This window comes from Cyprinodon tularosa, unplaced genomic scaffold (genome assembly GCF_016077235.1).
Source record: "Cyprinodon tularosa strain WSP-4 unplaced genomic scaffold, ASM1607723v1 ctg812, whole genome shotgun sequence".
NCBI lineage: Eukaryota > Metazoa > Chordata > Actinopteri > Cyprinodontiformes > Cyprinodontidae > Cyprinodon > Cyprinodon tularosa.
In genome coordinates this window covers 139,795-163,243 of record NW_024039577.1, presented here as the reverse complement: position 1 = coordinate 163,243, position 23,449 = coordinate 139,795, and the positions used below count along the sequence as shown (strand labels likewise).

General features: G+C 38.2%; 2 protein-coding genes across 2 annotated transcripts in view; both read right to left on the bottom strand.

Annotated features, from left to right (window-relative positions):
- The window catches only part of ttc3 (tetratricopeptide repeat domain 3), a 45,664-nt gene extending 32,900 nt beyond the window's left edge, over positions 1 to 12,764 (bottom strand). Inside the window, exons 1-6 of the mRNA XM_038271950.1 lie at positions 12,634 to 12,764; positions 9,859 to 9,926; positions 9,737 to 9,770; positions 4,484 to 4,640; positions 4,323 to 4,404; positions 2,343 to 2,396 (exon numbers count right to left, since the gene is read on the bottom strand). Of these exons, the coding sequence (XP_038127878.1) occupies positions 2,343 to 2,396; positions 4,323 to 4,404; positions 4,484 to 4,640; positions 9,737 to 9,770; positions 9,859 to 9,915 (384 nt within the window). The 5' untranslated portion in view covers positions 9,916 to 9,926; positions 12,634 to 12,764. The remainder of the gene's footprint in view (positions 1 to 2,342; positions 2,397 to 4,322; positions 4,405 to 4,483; positions 4,641 to 9,736; positions 9,771 to 9,858; positions 9,927 to 12,633) is intronic.
- A 4,184-nt stretch (positions 12,765 to 16,948) lies between these two features.
- Positions 16,949 to 19,448, bottom strand: LOC119774434. Its single transcript, XM_038271948.1, has 3 exons — positions 19,106 to 19,448; positions 18,701 to 19,003; positions 16,949 to 17,521 (listed from the first exon to the last, which is right to left on the bottom strand). Exons 1-3 carry the CDS (start codon positions 19,415 to 19,417, stop codon positions 16,949 to 16,951), a joined length of 1,188 nt encoding a protein of 395 aa, XP_038127876.1. The 5' UTR covers positions 19,418 to 19,448.
- Between the last annotated feature and the right edge of the window lie 4,001 nt (positions 19,449 to 23,449).

The window sequence follows — 23,449 nt, the reverse complement described above, 5'->3', positions numbered from 1 at the left end:
GTGGCTGAATGTAAGGAGACCAGGTGTTTTTTTTTCACTCATCACCATCGCTGTTAATATGCAACTCCATGCGTGCCCATCTCACAGCTGATGTGAAAAACAAGGGGAAACAAATTAACGCTGTGCTCGCTGTTCAACCGCTCGACATCGGTGTGAACCGGACCCAGCAGGTGCAGCAGAAGCAGCGAGTTTACATGCAAAGTCAATGGTTGACGCGCGTACAGGTGCAGCAAAAGGTCCCGCAGCGCGTTTTGAGCAGCAGGTGCAGCGCGTCGGGAGCGTTTAAGCATCTGCCAACGCGCTGCTGCTGCTCGAGATGGAAAAATTGAAGTTTTGCTGCTGGACGCGCCGCATCAACCAATCAGAGAAGCTGATCTGGGAGCTGACAGCGAGACAGACACAGCGCTCTGATGACATATGAACGCAAATGAAAAAGGCTGGATGGATGATGAGATGATGAAAGCGTGGCTGAGGGAGGTGTATGTGAGGAGACCAGGTGGTTTTTTCCACGCATCACCATCGCTGCGTGCCCATCTCACAGCCGATGTGAAACAAAAGGTGAAACAAATGAACGCTGTGCTCGCCGTTATCCCGGGGGGTCTGACAAAGGAACTTCAACCGCTCGACATCGGTGTGAAGCGGCCGTTCAAAGTAAGGCTGCGAGCGGCGTGGGAGAGATGGATGACAGACGGAGACCAAAGTTTCAGGATAAGTGGAAGGCAGCGCCGGGCAAGTTACGCCACCGTTTGCGGATGGATTGTAGATGCTTGGACTAACGTGTCTGCTGGCTCTGTTGTTCAAGCTTTCACAAAAGCCGGCATTATTTCTGAGGAGCTGCGCTGCACGGAAAGTGACTCTGACAGCGAAGAAGGGGAAATTGGCATGTCTGATTTAGCGCAGCTGTTTAATTCAGAAACACAGGATGATGACTTTGATGGGTTCGATTAATACTTTGTAATAAATACATGAATAAAGCACAATCATACTCAGTTTTGCCCCCGCTGTATTTTTAAATACGCAGTAGAGGTATTTAAAGGTAGTAGAGGACATGTACCTGTATATAAAAAACGCGCCCTATAGTCCGGTGCGCCTTATGTGTGTGTTAAATACAGAAATGGGACACATAACTGAGAGTGCGCCTTTTAGTACGGTGCGCCTTATGGTCGTGAAAATACGGTAATGGAAAATATTTTCATTCACATGCTAAGACAATCGCCTCTAAAAGTGCACATTACCTGTCAGAAGCACAGCATGAGAAGTTCTCAAAAAGATAACAGTTATGAGCAAGACGCAAATAATTTCTTCACCTTTACCCTCTCTGGTGAGGAATATGCATTGTCAGGCTCAGCTTGAACTCCTTAATCTGTAGTCCGATACTGTCAAAACATTATAATCCACATCCCCACAGATGACAAATGACACAAAGAATAGCTCGTCTGTAAAGATGAAGTCAACGGAGTTAAAATACTTGCGCCACACCTGTGAGAGGTGTGGTCACGCTGATACAGAAGTGAAGAATTTCACAATCTGTGTAAGAGTTGAAGGAAAGCACTATAAACAGAGAATTAGCAGATACTGTGTAACCTTGCTCCAAGAGGACCTTAGTAAGTACGATTCCCAAGATCTCCTCAGGTCTACCTATATCTGAGAACACCCAATGTTGCATTTATCAAAACCAGATATGAATACTCTGACATGATAGTCTTCACATTTCCACCTCAGATATTTAGCTTGACTTTAGTGCATTAGTTCCATACCAAAACACAATAGATTCTGTCTGAACACTAAGAGAACCGGGATCAGCCAATTTAACACTACTAGGGGCATCGCTTTCATTAAAAAGTTTTTAATGCAAAAGTTAATGTGACTTTGATCTTTGAAAACTAGTTTAAATTCAATGATGCAGTTTTATAAATGCTTCAAAAATGCATTTGGCTATTGAAAGCTTCAGCATTGAACTCAAAAAGTCTGGAAGTTTTGCTGAAGAAAAAATATGCCTGGTTTGAAGTCAAACCAAGTGCAGAGTAAATGAAGGATAGAGCAGAACAGACACCAGAGGCTGCATCACTGTGCATCTGTCAGGGCAGCCATGCAGAAGCATATTGGTTAGTTTGTTTGTTCATTGGTTTGCTAACCTGAAAATTATGAACATATCTAAAGAAAATCTTTACCAGAGGTATGTCTAACACTAAGGAACAATTTATTAAAATTTGGTAATGATCCCGATCATGTGTAAGTTTTCACTATAGGTGAAAATCACAGTATGGGGCAAAACTTAACAGAGCGCAGGGCTTTTCTAGTTTTTAATAATTTTAAAATGTGGAAAGAGTTTATCAACTTACCAAAGACAACTCGTTACAAATGGCAAAAATCTTTTTGGAAAAATCTTTGTCCCACTACATAAAAGAAAAAAAAAATTAGAGAAAATCCACAGAAATAAATGTTTACTAATTATTTTGTTTCCCATTTCAGAATAAATATATACAAGATATCCTGCCCTCTTCGTTTTCTACTAAAACATAATGTTAATTGGCTAATACAGGTGCTGGTCATAAAATTAGAATATCATGAAAAAGTAGATTGATTTCAGTAATTCCATTTAAAAAGTGAAACTTGTATATTATATTCATACATTACATACAAACTCATATATTTCAGATGTTTATTTTGTTTAATTTTGATGATTACAAATGACAACAAATGAAAATCTCAAATTCATCATATCAGAAAATTAGAATATTGTGAAAAGGTTCAAAATTGATGGCCCCTGGTGCCACACTCTAATCAGCTAATTAACTCAAACCACCTGCAAAAGCCTTTAAATGGTCTTTCAGTCTAGTTCTATAGGCTACACAATCATGGGGAAGACTGCTGACTTGACAGTTGTCCAAAAGACGACCATCGACACCTTGCACAAGGAGGGCAAGACACAAAAGGTCATCGCTAAAGAGGCTGGCTGTTCACAGAGCTCAGTGTCCAAGCACATTAATAGAGAGGCGAAGGGAAGGAAAAGATGTGGTCGAAAAAAGTGTACAAGCAAGAGAGATAACCGCACCCTGGAGAGGATTGTGAAACAAAACCCATTCAAAAATGTGGGGGAGATTCACAAAGAGTGGACTGCAGCTGGAGTGAGTGCTTCAAGAACCACCACACACAGACGTATGAAAGACATGGGTTTCTGCTGTCGCATTCCTTGTGTCAAGCCACTCTTGAACCACAGACAGCGTCAGAAGCGTCTTGCCTGGGCTAAAGAGAAACAGGACTGGACTGCTGGTGAGTGGTCCAAAGTCATGTTCTCTGATGAAAGTAAATTTTGCATTTCCTTTGGAAATCAAGGTCCCAGAGTCTGGAGGAAAAGAAGAGAGGCACTTCATCCACGTTGCTTGAAGTCCAGTGTAAAGTTTCCACAGTCAGTGATGGTTTGGGGTGCCATGTCATCTGCTGGTGTTGGTCCATTGTGTTTTCTGAGGTCCAGGGTCAACGCAGCCACATACCAGGAAGTTTTAGAGCACTTCATGCTTCCTGCAGCTGACCAACTTTTTGGAGATGCAGATTTCATTTTCCAACAGGACTTGGCACCTGCACACAGTGCCAAAGCTACCAGTACCTGGTTGAAGGACCATGGTATCCCTGTTCTTAATTGGCCAGCAAACTCTCCTGACCTTAACCCCATAGAAAATCTATGGGGTATTGTGAAGAAGAAGATGCAATACACCAGACCCAACAATTCAGAAGAGCTAAAAGCCACTATTAGAGCAACCTGGGCTATCATAACACCTGAGCAGTGCCACAGACTGATCGACTCCATGCCACGCCGCATTGCTGCAGTAATACAGGCCAAAGGAGGCCCAACTAAATACTGAGTGCTGTACATGCTCATACTTTTCATGTTCATACTTTTCAGTTGGCCAACATTTCTATAAATCCTTTGTTTTTATTGGTCTTCAGTAATATTCTAATTTTCTGATATGATGAATTTGAGATTTTCATTTGTTGTCATTTGTAATCATCAAAATTAAACAAAATAAACATCTGAAATATATGAGTTTGTATGTAATGTATGAATATAATATACAAGTTTCACTTTTTAAATGGAATTACTGAAATCAATCTACTTTTTCATGATATTCTAATTTTATGACCAGCACCTGTAAATAAAACTCCTCCTTTAACAGTGTTAATCTTTTACAGGAACTGATGATAATATCCAGGTTTTGCCTGTCAAAACCCTGATATTATCATTTCAGACAGAATAAATTTAGGACTGAAAAAAGAAAAATGTCCAGTCTTTTATTGAGCAGATAGGTGATGATCAGACTTACACTTCCAACTTCCAGGTTCAAAAGGATTTTTTCAACCACTTGTATTTTGTGTAGGTTATTCAAATGAAGCCTTCCACTTTTCCTACAAAAGAAGAACAGGAGTTCAGCATCTTGAGATGATTCCAGGTGGTGTTATTTTCAGAAATCGAAGCATGGCTTACTTGCTGTTGATTAAACCAACTGCTACAGCCCAGTCGCAGGTTCTGGAATTATCTGGCTGCAGCAGAGAGGGAAACCAAAACACACAGACTCTCATTCGCTGTGCACCTTCTATCTTGGAGGTAAGCGGTATGGCGCACCACTGCTGAAAACCTCTCTCTGAAACAACAGAAGAAGATCATCATGATATTTGATTCAATCCACGCTCTGTCTAAGATGTCACTTTTTTATTTTCCTTTCATATATAATATCACTTAAAAATTATTTCCTGATTAAATACTTAAGATGCTTCTACATCCTCAAAATACTGCTAATATCTGTGGACCGGGAAAAAATTAAGAAAAGTTTTACACAATGTCTGAGTTAAATTTCACATCTGGACAAGTATACAATATGTGACATAATACTATGCATCAAATGTAAAGCATTAAAACGCTGCATAATGTTCATTTATTTGACTGGTTGAATTAACTTCATTTATGCCGAAGGGCCAAACAGAATAGAGATATCCAGTATTCAAAGCAGCAAAGTGAAAAAGGAAGCATGTAAATTCATGCAAAATAGAAAATATTAGCACATGTATATTATATATTAGCACAACACAAATGTCAAGGGAGCTCAAATTTGCAGTTTGAGAAAAACTGCAGAGAAATTAAAATTACCATAGTTATACTTTATTTAACAATGAGCCGAATTTAAAACTTATAAATTATGCTTTAAAATACAATAAACAAAAAAAAACAAAAAAAACTGCTTAACACCCCAGCATTTAGCTTCACATTGTCTTGTAAGGGCTTTTTTATACATCAGCTTTAATATTTCTACAACTTTGTTTGATTAATTAATAATAGAAAAATAGGCAAAGCAATGTTGGAGAAATTATACTTGCAAAAATAAGGAGCAATAGAATTGGCAAATATGTCAGGGATAAGCAGGCAGACCATCTAAAGTCCTTTACAGGTCAAACTATTCTACCCTGATAGCTGCATCTCATACATTAATGGTTCTATTTATCGATTCATTCTGAAACTTGAGCAAAATTACTTCAACACACCAATTGGCTGCTAGGTAGCAAGGCAGTGGCTCATACAGTAAGATGGCTAACGCAGATTTGTGCAAAGCAATGATGATGATCAAGCATTCCCTCCTGAAAGAGACCGAAGGACTGGTAAATTTGATGTTAAAGCAAGCTGCGTGGCCTCTTTCCCCCACGGCTACGTCTCTAGTGACACTGTCGCACTGGGTTTGCTGTGATGTCACCAGTTCAACAGAAATAAGGAAAGCAAGCAATAGAGAGCAACATGTAAGGAAGCCAGGGCGTAGACAGTGCACTTTATTGTTTCTTTCTTTTGTCCCCGTTTATCAAATGTAATCAGAGGCGTTTTGGCTCACACAGACTGGCGCGGTCTGTGTTTGAGTCCGTACATAGGGCTCAATGGTAGTATAGCGCAAAATTAGCAGGTCAACCGGGCTCAGATGTTCCCCCTGTGTGCCAACAGGAGCCAAGCTTTTTCAAGGTAATTTTAACTCGGGTCAACACAGGTCATTGAGTGTTAACCAATGCCACTAAACACAGACTGTTCCAGAGTTTAAATATGTTTTTCGAACAGTGGGAAAATGGTATAATAGTATTATTACCATCACTAGTATCGGTTCTAATAAGGATGTTTACCCACACATCCATCAACTTAGGCAAATCTGAGCCCCCGGCAGCTTCAGACCCAGTTTAATAAACAACGTTCATAATGAATTCCAAGCACCAGCCTTAGGTCTCTAGTATTTTTTTCTAGAGGTGATACTTGTACTTTTTGCTTTATTGTTTTCAAACTTTCCAAGGAGGTGATAACTGGCTTAGTCGTAGTTCTTCCTTGTTTACACCTGTTGTGCCATATGCCATGATCATACTTTTTGGACATTGGGAAGCAGTGTCCATTTTTCATCCTGATAGGATGACCAGAGAAGAAAACACAGCTTTGGTGAATAACAGCTGGGGGACTTCTGCAGCCCCCCTTTTTCAGCCAAAGCAGCCACATGGAAGTCACAGAGGTGTGACCAACCACCACCCCCCCTCTGTGAGGGCAGAACAAAACCACAGAGCACACAGGATTCTGCCTCTTTTCTCTCTTTTGCTCCCTTCTGCTCCTGCGCTCAAAGCTGGGGCCCACTGTGGCCCACAGTGGAGATGCGGGCCCCAGGGGAACCAGATCCCCAGAACCATCGAGGATAAGTCGAACCCTTCAGAACCAAACTGCTGCAAACAGAACTTTTGCAATACATTTCTCTTGAGTTTCAGAACTTACAGAGCCAAACTGGACGAGGAGCATGCCCTGGTGTGAGACTGAGAGGACCCCTGCTGTGAGACTGAGACAAAGAATCCCTGACTGCAGAGCTGCAAAACTGGATGAAACTCAAGCTTTCCAAATGGACATGGAAAAAGGTTTGCAGGTCTGGCATGATTAGGGACAGAACAAGCAATACAGGTGCTGGTCATAAAATTAGAATATCATGAAAAAGTAGATTGATTTCAGTAATTCCATTTAAAAAGTGAAACTTGTATATTATATTCATACATTACATACAAACTCATATATTTCAGATGTTTATTTTGTTTAATTTTGATGATTACAAATGACAACAAATGAAAATCTCAAATTCATCATATCAGAAAATTAGAATATTGTGAAAAGGTTCAAAATTGATGGCCCCTGCAAAAGCCTTTAAATGGTCTTTCAGTCTAGTTCTATAGGCTACACAATCATGGGGAAGACTGCTGACTTGACAGTTGTCCAAAAGACGACCATCGACACCTTGCACAAGGAGGGCAAGACACAAAAGGTCATCGCTAAAGAGGCTGGCTGTTCACAGAGCTCAGTGTCCAAGCACATTAATAGAGAGGCGAAGGGAAGGAAAAGATGTGGTCGAAAAAAGTGTACAAGCAAGAGAGATAACCGCACCCTGGAGAGGATTGTGAAACAAAACCCCTTCAAAAATGTGGGGGAGATTCACAAAGAGTGGACTGCAGCTGGAGTGAGTGCTTCAAGAACCACCACACACAGACGTATGAAAGACATGGGTTTCTGCTGTCGCATTCCTTGTGTCAAGCCACTCTTGAACCACAGACAGCGTCAGAAGCGTCTTGCCTGGGCTAAAGAGAAACAGGACTGGACTGCTGGTGAGTGGTCCAAAGTCATGTTCTCTGATGAAAGTAAATTTTGCATTTCCTTTGGAAATCAAGGTCCCAGAGTCTGGAGGAAAAGAAGAGAGGCACTTCATCCACGTTGCTTGAAGTCCAGTGTAAAGTTTCCACAGTCAGTGATGGTTTGGGGTGCCATGTCATCTGCTGGTGTTGGTCCATTGTGTTTTCTGAGGTCCAGGGTCAACGCAGCCACATACCAGGAAGTTTTAGAGCACTTCATGCTTCCTGCAGCTGACCAACTTTTTGGAGATGCAGATTTCATTTTCCAACAGGACTTGGCACCTGCACACAGTGCCAAAGCTACCAGTACCTGGTTGAAGGACCATGGTATCCCTGTTCTTAATTGGCCAGCAAACTCTCCTGACCTTAACCCCATAGAAAATCTATGGGGTATTGTGAAGAAGAAGATGCAATACACCAGACCCAACAATTCAGAAGAGCTAAAAGCCACTATTAGAGCAACCTGGGCTATCATAACACCTGAGCAGTGCCACAGACTGATCGACTCCATGCCACGCCGCATTGCTGCAGTAATACAGGCCAAAGGAGGCCCAACTAAATACTGAGTGCTGTACATGCTCATACTTTTCATGCTCATACTTTTCAGTTGGCCAACATTTCTATAAATCCTTTGTTTTTATTGGTCTTCAGTAATATTCAAATTTTCTGATATGATGAATTTGAGATTTTCATTTGTTGTCATTTGTAATCATCAAAATTAAACAAAATAAACATCTGAAATATATGAGTTTGTATGTAATGTATGAATATAATATACAAGTTTCACTTTTTAAATGGAATTACTGAAATCAATCTATTTTTTCATGATATTCTAATTTTATGACCAGCACCTGTATGTCTTTTGATGATGCTAATCATATCACGTGTTTACTGCAGAGTAAAGACAATGCTAATTGATGCTAAAGAATGGACTGCATGCTACAGGAATATGTGTTGAGCTGTTGCTAAAGCTTAGACAAGCTTTAATCACCAAGGATTTAAACACTGATATAACATTAGTGTTCATATGTTCCTCAAATGCTCATTACATTTCCATTACCAAGTATGACCAAGAGTCATTTATTGAAATCCTCATGTATATTCGCTGCTAGCTATTTCAAAGAGGGTAAAGAATCATTTAGCTAAAGGTTATTGGTTCTTGATTAAGCAAATCATTCAATAGAACATTATTTGGCCAAATAATGTTTTATTCACCTCATGGATTTGCATTGGGAATTGGTCTGAAAACATTCCAATTTCTTTAAAATTAGTGAAAAGCTAATTTGATCATATCCAAAATTCTTCCAGATAAACTCAACCGTTTCCCCTTCCTCTTTGTACATAGTAGTTAGTTTAGTTTAGTTTTACTAGTCTTAGTTGAGAGTGTTAAACTGAAATACGTTTGACGTGGAGCTGAATGATTTTTGTTAATAAAATCTTATATTTTGAACAGAAGTTGTGGTGAATTTATTCCATGTATGTGCAGAAATAACTGTTTGACCATGATTAGTGATCGAATCACTCTTTCATCTATTGTTCTAACACACAGTTAGTAGGACTGTGTGTCATAAACAGTATATAACAGCTGAAATAATATCTGATTAAATAAGATATTTTACCACCCCTACAGGGGAGGGCAATAAACATCTTAAAGTATCAGAAACATAAATTCCCAGCGGGCTGGGAATAGAATTTAACTATAGAATCACAACACACCCTTGGCAAAAGCTCAGTATTGTACATGCATTGTTATTGTAAAGATACACAGAAGGCCTTTATGTACTAACAGGTTGAGCAAAAACAAAGCATAAAACACACAAAATACCAAACAACACAGAAGGTTTTCAGAAAACCTTTGTAAGCAACCAGAGTGAGCTACTGGTGTTTACATGTTAAAAAATGTCATAACCCGCCTATAACCTTTAAGAAAAAAAACGTAGAAGAAAAGTTCATGCAATACTATTAAAAAGCAGGCTTTGGTACATTTTGGTCATAGGTTGTTGCAAGAGTTAAAACCTATATCAGTAGAGTGCAATACATATTGACTGAAGCATCTTACCTGATAGATGAAATTTGGTGGCTTTGTCTAATCTCTAAGAATAATAAAAAAAGAAAGGCAAGGTAAGAGAAAAACAGGACAAAATACTTTTGGAAGATATTTTTATTACTGCTCAATTTTACCCATAATTTCATCTTTATTTCATCGTTCCAATCCCCATCAGAGTCTGAATCAGACATTTTGTTGAAGTCTAGAAAAAAACAAACATTAACAATGTTAAATATAAATTTCTCACCAAATAATGATGTCATTTTTACATAATACAAAATATCAACATATATTTTATAGTTTAACTTTTTTGCTCTTCATGCATTTGACATGAGGTTGCACAATAACATTAGAGCGTAGACTGATACTTTTAAGTCCTGATGGAGAAATGCAATATAACAGACGAGTTGACATGATATGGGGCAACAGATAACAGCAAAGCTACAGTAAGGACTTCACTGTGTCCAGAGATTACACGTCAGTTCTTCAGAGAGTGATATGCAGAAATATGAGGAGAAGCAACTAGGAAAGATTAACTTCATCTGTTAAGTGCATTAATAAAATTCTTCAACAACGCATTAGTTTTGGGTACTTCTGTTGGTTTCACAATCTACAGATTTTTTGGTTTTTTGTGTCCAAGCTGAGATATTCCACACACTTATACTTCAGTAACAGCTAGAATCTCTGATATGCTGAAGCTATATTACTTCAAGCCTTTTAATAATAATAACTGAACTTTATTGATCTCACATTGGAGAAATTTACCTCTGCACTTAACCTTAGGGAGCAGTTTGCTGCTATTGTGGGGCACCCAGGGTGCAGTGTGGGGTTAAGGGAATAGTACACCCAAAACATGATTAGCCTTCATTTTCTACTCACCCCCATGCTGAACAACACTCTGGAGTACTTTTTTGATATCTCAAATGCATCTGGAGATCTGGGAGGCTTCTTGCTGTCTGCTGACATTCAAATAATGGAGGTCTATGGTGCCCGAGACAGAAAGGTCCATAAAAGTCCACAAAAAACGTGTCAATATTCCTCCATACTGCTCGTCCAATGTATTCCAAGTGTCCTGAGTGGGTAGCATCCAGAATTTACTCGAAACGAAGTCATTTAGAATGTTTTTAGAGAATAAACAGTAGTGTATAGGATTTCCTGAAAGCGCGCACATGCGCGTTCACGAGCCTACGGAAGCCGGCAGACCAAACCAGCGCATTCAGCTCGGCAAAGAACTCATGCTCTTCCTCAACACTGAAGTCCTCAGACATTTTTCTTTCGTTGTTTCTTTCTTTGCACAGGTAAACAGCACATTTCTTCTTCTACGCTTGCATTATTGGCAGAGCAGACGCTGAATGCGCATTTTCATCTGGTTTGGTCTGCCGGCTTCCGTAGGCTCGTGAACGCGCATGTGCGCGCTTTCAGGAAATCCTATACACTACTGTTTATGCTCTAAAAACATTCTAAATGACTTCGTTTCGAGTAAATTATGGACGCTACCCACCCAGGACACTTGGAATACATTGGACGAGCAGTATGGAGGAATATTGACACGTTTTTTGTGGACTTTTATGGACCTTTCTGTCTCGGACACCATAGACCTCCATTATTTGAATGTCAGCAGACAGCAAGAAGCCTCCCAGATCTCCAGATGCATTTGAGATATCAAAAAAGTACTCCAGAGTGTTTTTCAGCATGGGGGTGAGTAGAAAATGAAGGCTAATCAAGTTTTGGGTGTACTATTCCTTCAAGGGTCTTGCTCAGAGACCAGGAGTGGCAGGCTGTGGGAGTGGGGCAAGAACTCACAACCAAATGATTCCAAGCGCAATGCCCTAACCACTAGGCTGTCACTCCCCTATCCCTTATAAAAATACTTACCGTAATCAGAGGAAAATGTCATAAAAAAACAACAACAAAAAAACATGGATTTTAATTAACTGTTAGGATTGCAAATTAGACTGCTCCAACAATCTGTTTTGTCTTTATTTTACTTTGAAGGACATTTAAAACATAATATAAAAAATGTCAAATTTTCGATATCAAATTGCTAAAGTTTAGTTGTTGTTTTGTTGTGCTATTGTTTAACCAACCCGTTTGGTGTCACACCATGACCCATGTTGCTCAAACAAAACAATTAGCCGAGTATCCTTCAAGAAAGGCGGATCCGTAACATTTCTCCCTGGGGTCATAATGCCATTATGTGGCGCCTTCCCCACCCTTTGAGGCCAGACAAAAGCCAACTAATTCCAAACTACAGTTCCCCGTTCTGTGTCGAGCTCCATTAAAGCAAAGGAAATAAAAATGAAACGTGACACTGGGTGAGTTTGTGAATGAGCAGTCTTCCACTTTAGCCCGCATTATCCAGCTTTCATGTGCTGTTTGGCCATAAGGCTTTTAAGCACGTTTTAAAACAACCCACGTGTGGGTGTGGTGGGGGTTAAAAACTAAACTGACTTCGTGCCATTAAATAAAAAACATACAAGCCAAAAATGTTAAATGTGCTTGATACAGACATTCAAGCTTTAAAATACCCAAACACTGTGATACCCAATTATTAAAATAGACTATAATGTAGGTTGTCATTTTATCTTCTTTAAACCAGTGTAGCACTGGACTGGATGGTCGTAATATTAGCATCTTTTTTGCTAACTTACAATTCCAGGGCCCACTCCGTGACAAGGTCTTCAACCAACGCCCTGCTCTGTTTATTAAATGTATACGGTTTTAAAGCTCAAGCTTATTTTTCTGTATATTCGTTGTGATATATATTTTTTCTCTTTGGTGTTCGTCACGTTTTGGTTTTTTGGTAGCCTTTGTTAGATCGCCCTGGACCGTTAGCTAAACCCAGGGCCGATTCTACGTTTCGTCACCACTTTTAAACCAATTAAAAAACAGAATCAGACATGACTTACCTCACGATTACCACTGAGAGACAATTTAAGTGTTATATTCTGTCCTCTTCAGTTCATAATGGGCTCAACTTTTCAGGCGCTCTGGTAAAAACAAGCAGCGACACGTTTGAAGAGGTCTTCTTCTTCGGAAATGCTATGCAGCAGAAAGCGGAGGAACAGCGCCCCCGGCTGGATCCTTCTTATTGTTATTATTCTTGCTCGTATGCTTCTTTGTGGGGTTTAATGGCGATTGGCAAACAATTTAAAAGCGCATTACCGCCACCTACCAATATTTTATTCATATAAAATTCTCGTTTTTTAACTAATATATCTACCCGCTTCAAAAACAAGAACAAATGTAAAAAAACAAAGCAAACAAACAAAAAAAACCATTATATTTCCTTTGTTGGGGTTGATGTATGGAACAAATTAGATCAGGAGCCAAATGATTGTACAACATTACCAAGGTTTAAAAAGCATATTTAAGAATAATACGATAAAAAAAATATTAAAACATGTGAATGCAATTAAGAGCAGTAAGGTATTGGTGGGTTACCTTTTTTTCCTTTCTTTTTCCTTAAAAAAATTATTATTGTAGAAATTTTTTTCCAAAAAATCATACATTGGCATGTTTTATAAACAGTAGCTATCTTTTTATCTTTTTTTTCTTTTACTTTCTATCCAATGTAAATTGGCTTTGTAGATCGGGCATTATAAGCGTCTTGCTTCTGCCAATACACCCTTTTTCAGACTGTTTTAATTTATGTTATATGGACATATACTGTCTGAAATACATACATAAATCTAAACATAATAACCCCATATCTTCTACCTTTATCTAATATCATCACTATTTACTATTAACAATATCCTTTTATGTTTTATTCTGAATAATGAATGAACTAAATCCTCCTACAGTCCCTTATATCAAACAATTGCATTAAATGTTCTACCCTATTCATATATTCATTAAAACACTATCCATAACACCTTTAATTATTTTTATCATTAACACGAGAACAAAACAACTGATGCTCCTGGTCTTCCCTCCATCTCCAACCTTGTAACTATGTTTTCCCAATTGACTTCTTTGAGTCCCCAAAACTTTTCAGCTCTTCTCGCAATGATCCAGGTCTGTACAGTTAATGACATATGCTATGAATAACGTTGGAATGAAGTCATCTTCTATTTCTGCTTTAATTTGCTTTTTTTTTTTACCTGATTCTGTGCTTAATTCCTTTCTCCTGTCCTGTATCCTTGGACTCTCTTCACTGCTTCTGCGTAGCTTATATTTCTTTGTTGTTTAAACCTGTTGTATTTCTACTGCTTTCTTTCTCCCCTCACATCCTCCATAGTTAACTCTGTGCTGGCCTCCACAGTTTCAGCACCTGTCTTCAGGTTCTTCTCCGCATTTTAAACACCTTTGCCCTCCCCTATAAACTGCTGCCACTGCTGCAGGTGTCTGAAGCGCTGACACCTGCAGCACCTGAGTGGAGGTGGAATGAACGGCCTAACTGGGAAACTCATGAAACCTATTTTGACTCTTTTTGGTAGAACTCTAGTGACGTGCTTTCCACCCTTTACCCTGGTATGTTTTTATACAATCTCTGTATCTTGTTAACCTGGCCTCCAATAATCAAATTTTCTAATCGATCCAAAACTCTCGATAATTGAAATTCCTGCTATTACTCCCTTCACTGTTTTATTCTCTCCAACTTTTATATCGATTACCTCACTTTTCCCTAAGTACTCAACATCCAAAGCTTGGTTTTTTTTTGCTCCTCATTTTTGCAACTTACCTGCAGGTTTCAATCCCTCAACCCCTTCACTAATTCGACATTACCAATTTTCTTAATTATTTTTCTGGAAATCTAAATAGGGCTTAAATTATACTGTTTTTCTTCATCATTTAATCGAAATATTATTTTTATCTTTTCTCTGACGACCTTCCCTCACACAACTCTTTCTCTATCTAAACTGCTTTTTTGAAATACCCATTTATTTCCTTGATTCTCAAACCACAATTCTCCCCTTTTACCTCGTCTATCTCTCTCTTTCCCATTTGAAACTGTTGTCCATCCTTCCTTATCCTAATCAACATGACTTGCCATTTTGTTCAATCCATGACCCATAAGGCAAAAAAAACTTCACACACGGCTGCCAGTCACCCAGCTGGATTCATTTTAATCTATACCTATATTGCCATCTATACCTATTACTTTTCCATAAATTTGGAGCTTTACTTCATTATATACACTCAGTATACATATTAATCACTCTTAAAAGGTTTCAATACACTCTATAAGCTGACAAACATATACTGTTTAGTTTTTTGGAAATAGTAGTTTTTAGTTTTTGTGGCTTTACTTTTTTTTTTTAATATATATATATATATAATACTATATTGTCAACTTAAAAACATGATAGCACCCAAAACAAAACAAGTGTCATGAAACGAGACAGATGGACCCAGTATTCAGGAGAGACAGTCAGTAGAAAAGTGCAAAAGATTTATTAAAATAAAAACAAAGCGGAGCTGTGGCTCGCGGACACTGCAGGCGGGGGGCGGGGCACCGCCCAATCTCAGACACTCTGGTTTAACAGTCCAGACCACAAGTGTCCCCAGTGCTGCAGTCCCAGAGGTGATGGAGGAAGCTGATCCTGGTGAGGGATCCAGAACAGACAGAAACAGGCAGGATCCAGATCAGGCAGGAACAGAGACAGGTGGCAGGATCCAGACTTCCAGGCATCCACAGGCTTCCAGGAGGGTTCAGAGTCTTACTGGGACCAGAAGCATGAGCAGTTGGTCACGCACAGGAGCAGACAGGATCAGGTGCAGACAGGCAGGCACAGTGGAAAAGGGTAGCCGAGACAGGACGTAGGAACCGGAACTTGAAGCAGACTTTAAACTGGTCTCCACCCTGGAGCCAGGCTTACTTAGATAAAAACTGAACCTCCCCCCATAATGAGCCAAAAACCCAGAGGACTCCGCAGGGGAGGAACAGTGGACGATCAGGAGACGAGACAAACACTAAAACCCTCTTTCCACTGGCAGCTAGGATCCAGGACACGAACCAAATAAAAACTGAACAGAAAGACTGACAGAAAGACAAGCAATGATCTGGCACTGAATGCTCAGGCTGAACTGAATATAAACCAGAGGAAACAGGTGAGAGGAATAAATTATAATTGAGGCTGGGAAGGAAGAGGGCAGGTGAGAGGAATTACTAATTAGGGGAGAGCAAACAGGCCAGATCATGACAACAAGATTATATTTTGTGTTATAGACTGACAAATGTTGTTGATGTCATGTTATCTTGTCTGATACTGGTGCATCAGTTTGTTTTTTGCAGACTTGCCAAACAATGTCAAAAGGCTGAGATGACCCAGATATACAGTTTTAACTGCAGCACATTGTTTTTATATGCTTTTCCTATTTTTTAAAACTGTTCAAAAATCTTCAACCCAGTGCACAAGTTAATGTGGAGATTATGTTCTTTATTTTTCTGTAGTGGAGGGTGTCTGTGTCTCTCCGGGCGACTCTCTAGCTGTAAATTCATTTGCGTTCAGTTATTTTGGTGTAGATATGCCTCAAGGTCAGGTTTTACACTCCAGTTAATCTAAACTTCTTTTCTGCTCCTTCTAATTTTTCCTCTACTACCACGGCAGATGTGAGTACTTGCAGAGAATTTGACTAACAAAAACATGTTTTTCACGTACAAGAAATAAGATTTGTGAGCCGCTATCGCAGTAAGACAAAATCAATATGATGTAATTGTTGAGACCTATACAGGTCTGGGGTCAGCTAGTCTTTTTTTCAAACTCCACACATCCTGCACACAAACTGTTTTGACTTTTTTTAATGTCAACACAACAGATTATTTACAAAGAAGAAGACGAAGAAAATGTCTGAGTGCAATTTTAAACCAAATTTGATTTTCTTGTTTGGCTTGATTGTAATTTTATTTTGTGACTTAAAAGTGATTTGAATCATAGTTGCATGTATTTCTGTCTTTCTGACAATTCAAGAGTTATATTTTAATTTCTGCGATGGACCGGACCCTGTCCATGGTGTATCCCTCAAAATATTGTCAAACGAAAATTGTTAAAATCCACCAATATTAGTGCAGATAAATGTGACAAAATAAAGTGAGAATAAAAAGAGAATTCATTAGATTTTTTGTGCTGGTTAATATTTTTAGTAAATACTATAAAAAATAAATCGAATGATTTTAATCCAGTCAATTTAAATTCTCCACTTTGGATACCTTGCAACCTTATTAATATCCAGACATTACAATGAAATACCCTTTAAAAATGACTGATTTAGGGTAAACTATAAAGTGAATGATTTAGTTGTATTTTTTTCTTTCAGCTCAAAGTCGTCCCTCTGCCTCAGCAGGTTTTGTAGGACTTTATCAGGATAGAGGAAAAAAATCCTGTTCCGCTGCAGGTCCTGGGACTTCATAATACGAGTCAACAAAGCTTGTTGGATGGATGGAGACTCACAGGCTTGATGCTGAACGTTGTGACTTACATTTCTTTGAGGCTCGATGACTAATAGACCAAGCTTGCTGTCTGTCTCCTCCCTGAAACACTGAGGTGCTGAAGTATTCAGGACAGTGACATTTCTTCCTCTCAGCTCACTCAGTTGAAAGTCTTCACAGCTTCTGTTAACTCCTGAGGAGGCCTTGTTAGTGTTATCGTCTGGGTTACCCAGTGCAGCACTGGTGCTGGAAGTGTTGGTAGTTTCAACCCTGCTTGCTGGTTTCAGGGGCCTTGCAGCTTCAGTCACCATGATGTTTTTACGTAAATATGCTACATAGCCTTGAAGGAGGCGATTAAACCCGGTCTTATAAGACAGACGCAGAGACTCGATGGATCCAGACGGCACAGAGTGAAGACGAACCTGTTGAAGGAGCAACAAGGATGCTCAGAAAGGAGCACTGTGATACAGGATTTGTTCTGTTATTGTTTTACTCCTTCAAAATGTTTTCATCTGAGACAAACTTAACTGTAATAAGGAAGGAAAGCAGCTGTCAAATGATGATTTAACAAAATTACTTCTAATTCACTACTAACTTTAAGCAAGTAATGCATGGTGAAAAACCATCCAGTGTTTGTAAAGTAAAGCAATTGATTAGTTAGTCAAAAAAGTCCTGAAAAGAGAAAAAAAGACATATTGACAGCTGTTTTGGAAAGCCTTGAATTCCTCATTTGAAAACAGCCTTTTTATATGAATGCAGATTATCTGTAATATAAAATAGGGCCAAAATAATTAATCGGATTAATCTTGATTTATAATTTATTAAAATAATTGATAACTGATTTAGTAATCGATTAATCGTTAAAAGGAGTATCAAGGCTCTAAATCAGCCCTTTAGCTGACAGAGAAGTAATTATAGCAAAATTGTAAAAAAAAAAAAAAATATATATATATATATATATATATATATATATATATATATATATATATATATATATATATATATATATATATATATATATATATATATATATTCTTATTTATCTTTTTCATTTAAGATAAAAAAAAAACTTTTTCGTCTGTCAATATGCTCTATCCAGAACTCCACGAGTGGAAAAGCTTTAGTTTCACCTGATTTAATTTAATAAAAAGTCTTCTTTAAGCAACATTTGGCTATCTGAAAAACCATCTACAGATTAATTGATTTGCAAAATAATTGCTAGTTGCAGCCCTTATACAAAAGTTAGTTCGATAATCTGAAAGATCTTAGACTGATTAGGAAAAAGAAAGACTATTTAAAAAAATCTTAATAGGGTTAAATATTTGACAAAAATGACATTTTTGTAAAATTACAGGTGTTGTGTCCCATTGCTTAGTGTCGTGATTTATTGATGCCAGATTGTGTGTGTTTGAAAACCCAAGTGTCCATTTTTTAACTTGTACAACATGAAGAATCTGATGTGAACCTGATTTATCATAATTCCTGTTTATGTTGATGTTTTCAAACCTCTGTACATCATTTCATGGGTGAAGAGAAAAAAGAAGCTCTTTGCTCCAACTAATCCGATCTTTTGATTTCCAAACTATTGTAAATGATCTGACCTGGTGGATCCTGAGGTGCAGATGAAAAGCAGCCCCTGCCAACCACTGCTGCATGGACTCTGTGCTCATTCTCTTCTTATTGTTCATCCTGTCGTAATGGTCAATCAGCTCCAGGTTAAGCAGGTTGTCGCAGAGCTCAGTGATCTCAGCCATTTTCTCCTCATCGTTGGCAATGCTGGGTACAAGGCTGAGGTAGCTATGGATAATCGAGCCAATTCTTGATGATGTGCTGATTCCTAAAATCCTCTCCCCTCTTGATGCCTTAGGGGGAGGGAAGCCTTCTGCTGAACCTTGTGCTCTGACCTGATCAAAAACACAGGTTTTGATAAGCTTGGTTTTGGCATTTTACCAAAAAAATAAATAATCTAAGTGAAGTAGTAGTCACATAGTGTATATTTTACCTACATGTTGTGCGACCTGGTCAAAAAGCAGGGACAAAGCTAGAGCGACGACCCCTACGCCTCCATATGTGACCCTGCAGCAGCCCACCTCTGCAGTGAGGTTCAGATTGAAGGCCGCCTGTTGTTCGCTGCTCAGGCTCTTCTGCAGGAAGCCGTACTGGTGCTGCAGAGCAGCAGAGGAGTCCAGCGACAGGAAAGTCGTCAGGACCGGATCCAAAGAGATGTCTGGGATGATGTCAGCATCTCGAGCCACTGAGAAGAGCTCCTGGACGGTGGCTGTGGATGGGAGACACAAACTAGGAGCAGTCAGGATCATGGCTGAAGCTTTCTGTCCGAGTGCTGCGAGATGAAGCTTATCTCTGTTTGTTTAAACCAGTCAGGGTGAGGTTATCAACATGCTAAGTTAACAAATTTCTGAACATCTGGTAAATAAGATCCAGGCTTCTGCTTCTGCCCAATAAAAGGTTTCTGGAACATATTTAATCTGCAAGTGGAAGCTAGGAGTGAGTATTTCTTAAAAATGTACAGCACTAAATGGTGCAGTAAGGGTTTGTGATCCAATTGTCATACCAAGCTTATCTTTGTACCTATTAATTGTTTTACGTCTTATTTTTTATTCCTCTCAAAAAGGGGAAAGAAAACTCTGTTAATAATACAAAAATTAGTCTGTCAAGCCCTACCTTCTCTTTTCCACTCTTCCCCTAAGAGGATATCAGATGTTTCCCTAAACGCATCACTGGCACAAATGTCATATTGATTTTTGTTTATAATCATTAATTTGGTGCACAATTTCAGATCAATGCAGAGTGATAAAAACACATCCTGCCCTTTAGATTAGACAGATTTCAGCTGCAGTCAATCCAAACATCTTTTGTTCCCCATTATGGAACATTAAAGGGATGTTCTCTTTTTTATTTTAAAGTCTGTCTCTATGGTAAATAAATGTGCTTCAACCAAAATGGTATATTATACAAAAGTTTTATGTTTAAAGTCTTTGTAATAAAGTGTAAGGGTTAGCACATACACTTTTATTTATTTTAAATAAAAATGGACAGTATTATTCATTTCAGAATCAGAACTTAAGTTAAAACTGACTCAATGGTAGTTAAAACAAACTTTAAAGGTAAAAAAAAATAAATAGGTACAAGGGACAAATCAGTAATAGTGTTGTTATCAAAGAATATCATTAAAAGACATTTATCAGGCACTAGGTCCTAGATACCGGGACCAAACCAGGGGCCAGGACCATTGCCCCTGTCTTAAACTGCCTATTCCCAAGCTGAAATCTCTGCTTTTAAAAGTGTTTGCCACACTTTTATAGAAAGACAATACGTTTGAACAGTGTTCAGTATTTTTCCTTTGAGCACCACTGTTTGAGACACATTTCCAGAGGTGCCACTTACTATAACTCTTAAGAAGCTAACCACTGCTTTAAACACTTTTCTGGTATCTCAAAGCCCAATGTCAGAGAACCTTCACACCTATTCATCTGTTTACAGTGCAGTAACTGTTTACAGCATCTTGCTATTACCTTTGGAGCCAGTTAAAATGTAACCTATCTGACAGTTTTTAACCAATCGGACCGTGGTGTCTCTGTAAAGGGCCTTGAGATGACATTAGTTGTGAATTGGCGCTATATAAATAAACAGATTTAGATTGAATTGAAATTATTCTCAGATTTTTGCTCAACTTGCTACTTTAAGTGATGTAAATGTACCCTTTAATATGTGTAGTTTATCATATGAGATACATGAACTTACAATAAGATTAGATTTACAATACAATATGACAGTTAGGGATGTTGAAACAAATTTTTACTTTACTACATTAACATTTGAAAAACATTTTGGGGAAAAGCATATTTATTTCTTCGTAAACGTTCGTACTAACTCTGTCTTTTAGGCCAGTCACAGGACATGTTCGTGCACTTTTGTGACATCATGAACAATACTTTCAGAAACTAAGCCAAAATAATGGGAGAAAACATGCGGAATGGGAAAGGGGGAGGTAAATAAATTATCAAAAAGAAAGAAACAGAATTATGGCAAAAAATATGTGATGAAGATGAGAAAGGAAGAAGATTTTATAGCGTTAAAAAATCTGTAATTGTTAAAAATTATGGAGAAAGGAGCCGAAGGGAAGAGATAATTTATACCAGATTAAGAACTGGACATACCTACTTGAATTAGTTTTTGTTTGTACTAGGGAATCGAAATAATGATGTATGTGAGGGTTGTGAAAGAAAATAAAATGTGGATAATGTTTTGATGGATTGCATTAAATTTGCAACTGAAAGAGAGAGGATGAGGAAAGTAATCATGGAAAAAGGGAGAGGATGGAGTATTAAAGGAATTTCAGGGACAGATGGAGATAGGGAGGAGAATTTGGTTATTAATAAAGCATTGTTTTTATTTTTACATAACACAAAAATAAAAAATAGAATATAGTAGGTGGAACCATAGAGCTACACACTCTAAACGATTTCAATTCCTTTTGGAAAAGGGGAAGGGAAATCACTTATTAAAAGTAAAGAAATGGAGGAATGGCAAAAAATATGGAACGAAGATAGGAAAGGCAGAAGATTATATGAAGTGCAAAAGTCAGTTCGAATTCGAAACATTAATGAAAGAAACAGAAGAGAAGAAATAATAGTTAGTAGATTAAGAATAGGTCATACCTACTTAAATGACATGCTTTATTTAATAGGGAGGAAAAATAGTGAGAAATGTGGTGAAAAAGAAAATGTAGAACACATACTGATGAACTGTAAGTTATATCAACACGAAAGGGAAAAATTAAAGAGAATAGTTAGAAGTATAGGGCATGAATGGAATATTAAAGGAATATTAGGAAATGAAGGAAACATAACAGATATTCATAAACTAAGGAAAGCATTGTTTATGTATCTTAAGAATACAAAATTAAAAAATAGAATCTAATAGATGTGAAGTAACGCTGCTACACACTCATGTACAGTAGGTGGCGGTATGCATCTTAAAGTTGCTTGTGATCCGCCATAATAGAAGAGAAGAAGAAGAAGCTACACACTCATGTACAGTAGGTGGCGGTATGACCTTTAAGCTGTTTGCAATCCGCCAATCTAACAAAGAACAAGAAGAAGAATCTAACAAGAAGAAGAAGAAGAAAACACGCGAAAATGAAGCTAAACGACTCCAATCGAACAGTTTAACAATTCACATTATTGATAAACATGTGTTGACCGAAAATTTCTCGTGTTAAAACCCACCGATTCGTATTTCTTCCGACGCGTTTACGTCACTGTACGCGTCACCGAAGCGTCACGACGCACAATAGGTGGTTTCCTGCTTCTAGTCGGGTGAAAACATAACAAGTGAGTGCATTATTGAATTACCTCGGTTTTATGATATTTTAATAACTTTAAGGTAGAATTGCGCCGACTTAAAGTGACCGTTAGAGCGCCCTTAAAGCGACTAAATAAAAGCTAATTCTATTAGCCAGCTAAAGCTGCAGTGTTTTGGGAAAATCTACCCACTTATGTACAAAGTATTAAACACAGGGCTTATATAAGAGAGATATTGTGCAAAAAAGTACAATTAATCGTTTAAATGTAATTCGATTAACTCAAGTAAAAAATAAAGGTTATTAGTAGGTAACTATCGCTGCAAAGTCATACATCTTAGCTGCTCTTCAGTCAAAAAAACACAAGCTAGATTTATTTTTAAGATGGGGACTTTATTATCTCTATCACGTGATAATAAAGTCTTTCAGTGCTCTAACTATTTCCCCAGTGCAATATAGATTTTATTACATTACCTTTTTAGCCGTTTTTAGCAAGCACCTTTTTTAACGATGGTATTTGTCTTTGTTTTGGTGTTTAATTTTATTTTAGTCGATCTATTGGTGATTTTTATTCATTGTATTTTTATGTTTGCCACTTCAAAGTTTGGAACTGGTTATTAGCATTAATATCTACCAGTAAGCTCATTGAAAGGAAAGGACAGAACTTATCAACATTGTCCTTCAACATTAACCATTGTGCAGCGACCGGGGGGCAGTGTGGGGTTAAGGGTCTTGCTCAGGGGGCCAGTCTGTGGAAGAGGGGGATCGAACTCACAACCTCAGGATTCAAAGCCCTGTGCCCTAAACACTAGACCGCCACTCCTCCTAACTTTGGTCAGACCACAATCAACTTTTATATCATGTTTAAAACTCTAACATATTTGGACATTGCTCCAGCTTCAGCACTGGAAATATGGAACTGTTGCTTTATTGTTCTTAATCTTCTGTGTAATATTATCACACAAACATTAATCCCACATTCCTTCCAGTCTCTTGAAGTTTTCTGGTTGTTGATTTTTTTAAGCTT

What these genes read in the sequence shown, in the direction of transcription:
- LOC119774434 (XM_038271948.1), bottom strand. Translation starts at nt 19,417, where the DNA reads ATGATCCTGACTGCTCCTAGTTTGTGTCTCCCATCCACAGCCACCGTC. An exon ending in TTGACCAGGTCGCACAACAT is followed by an intron (nt 19,004 to 19,105) that starts GTAGGTAAAATA and finishes GTTTTTGATCAG; the next exon opens with GTCAGAGCACAAGGTTCAGC. An exon ending in TGCACCTCAGGATCCACCAG is followed by an intron (nt 17,522 to 18,700) that starts GTCAGATCATTT and finishes CTCCTTCAACAG; the next exon opens with GTTCGTCTTCACTCTGTGCC.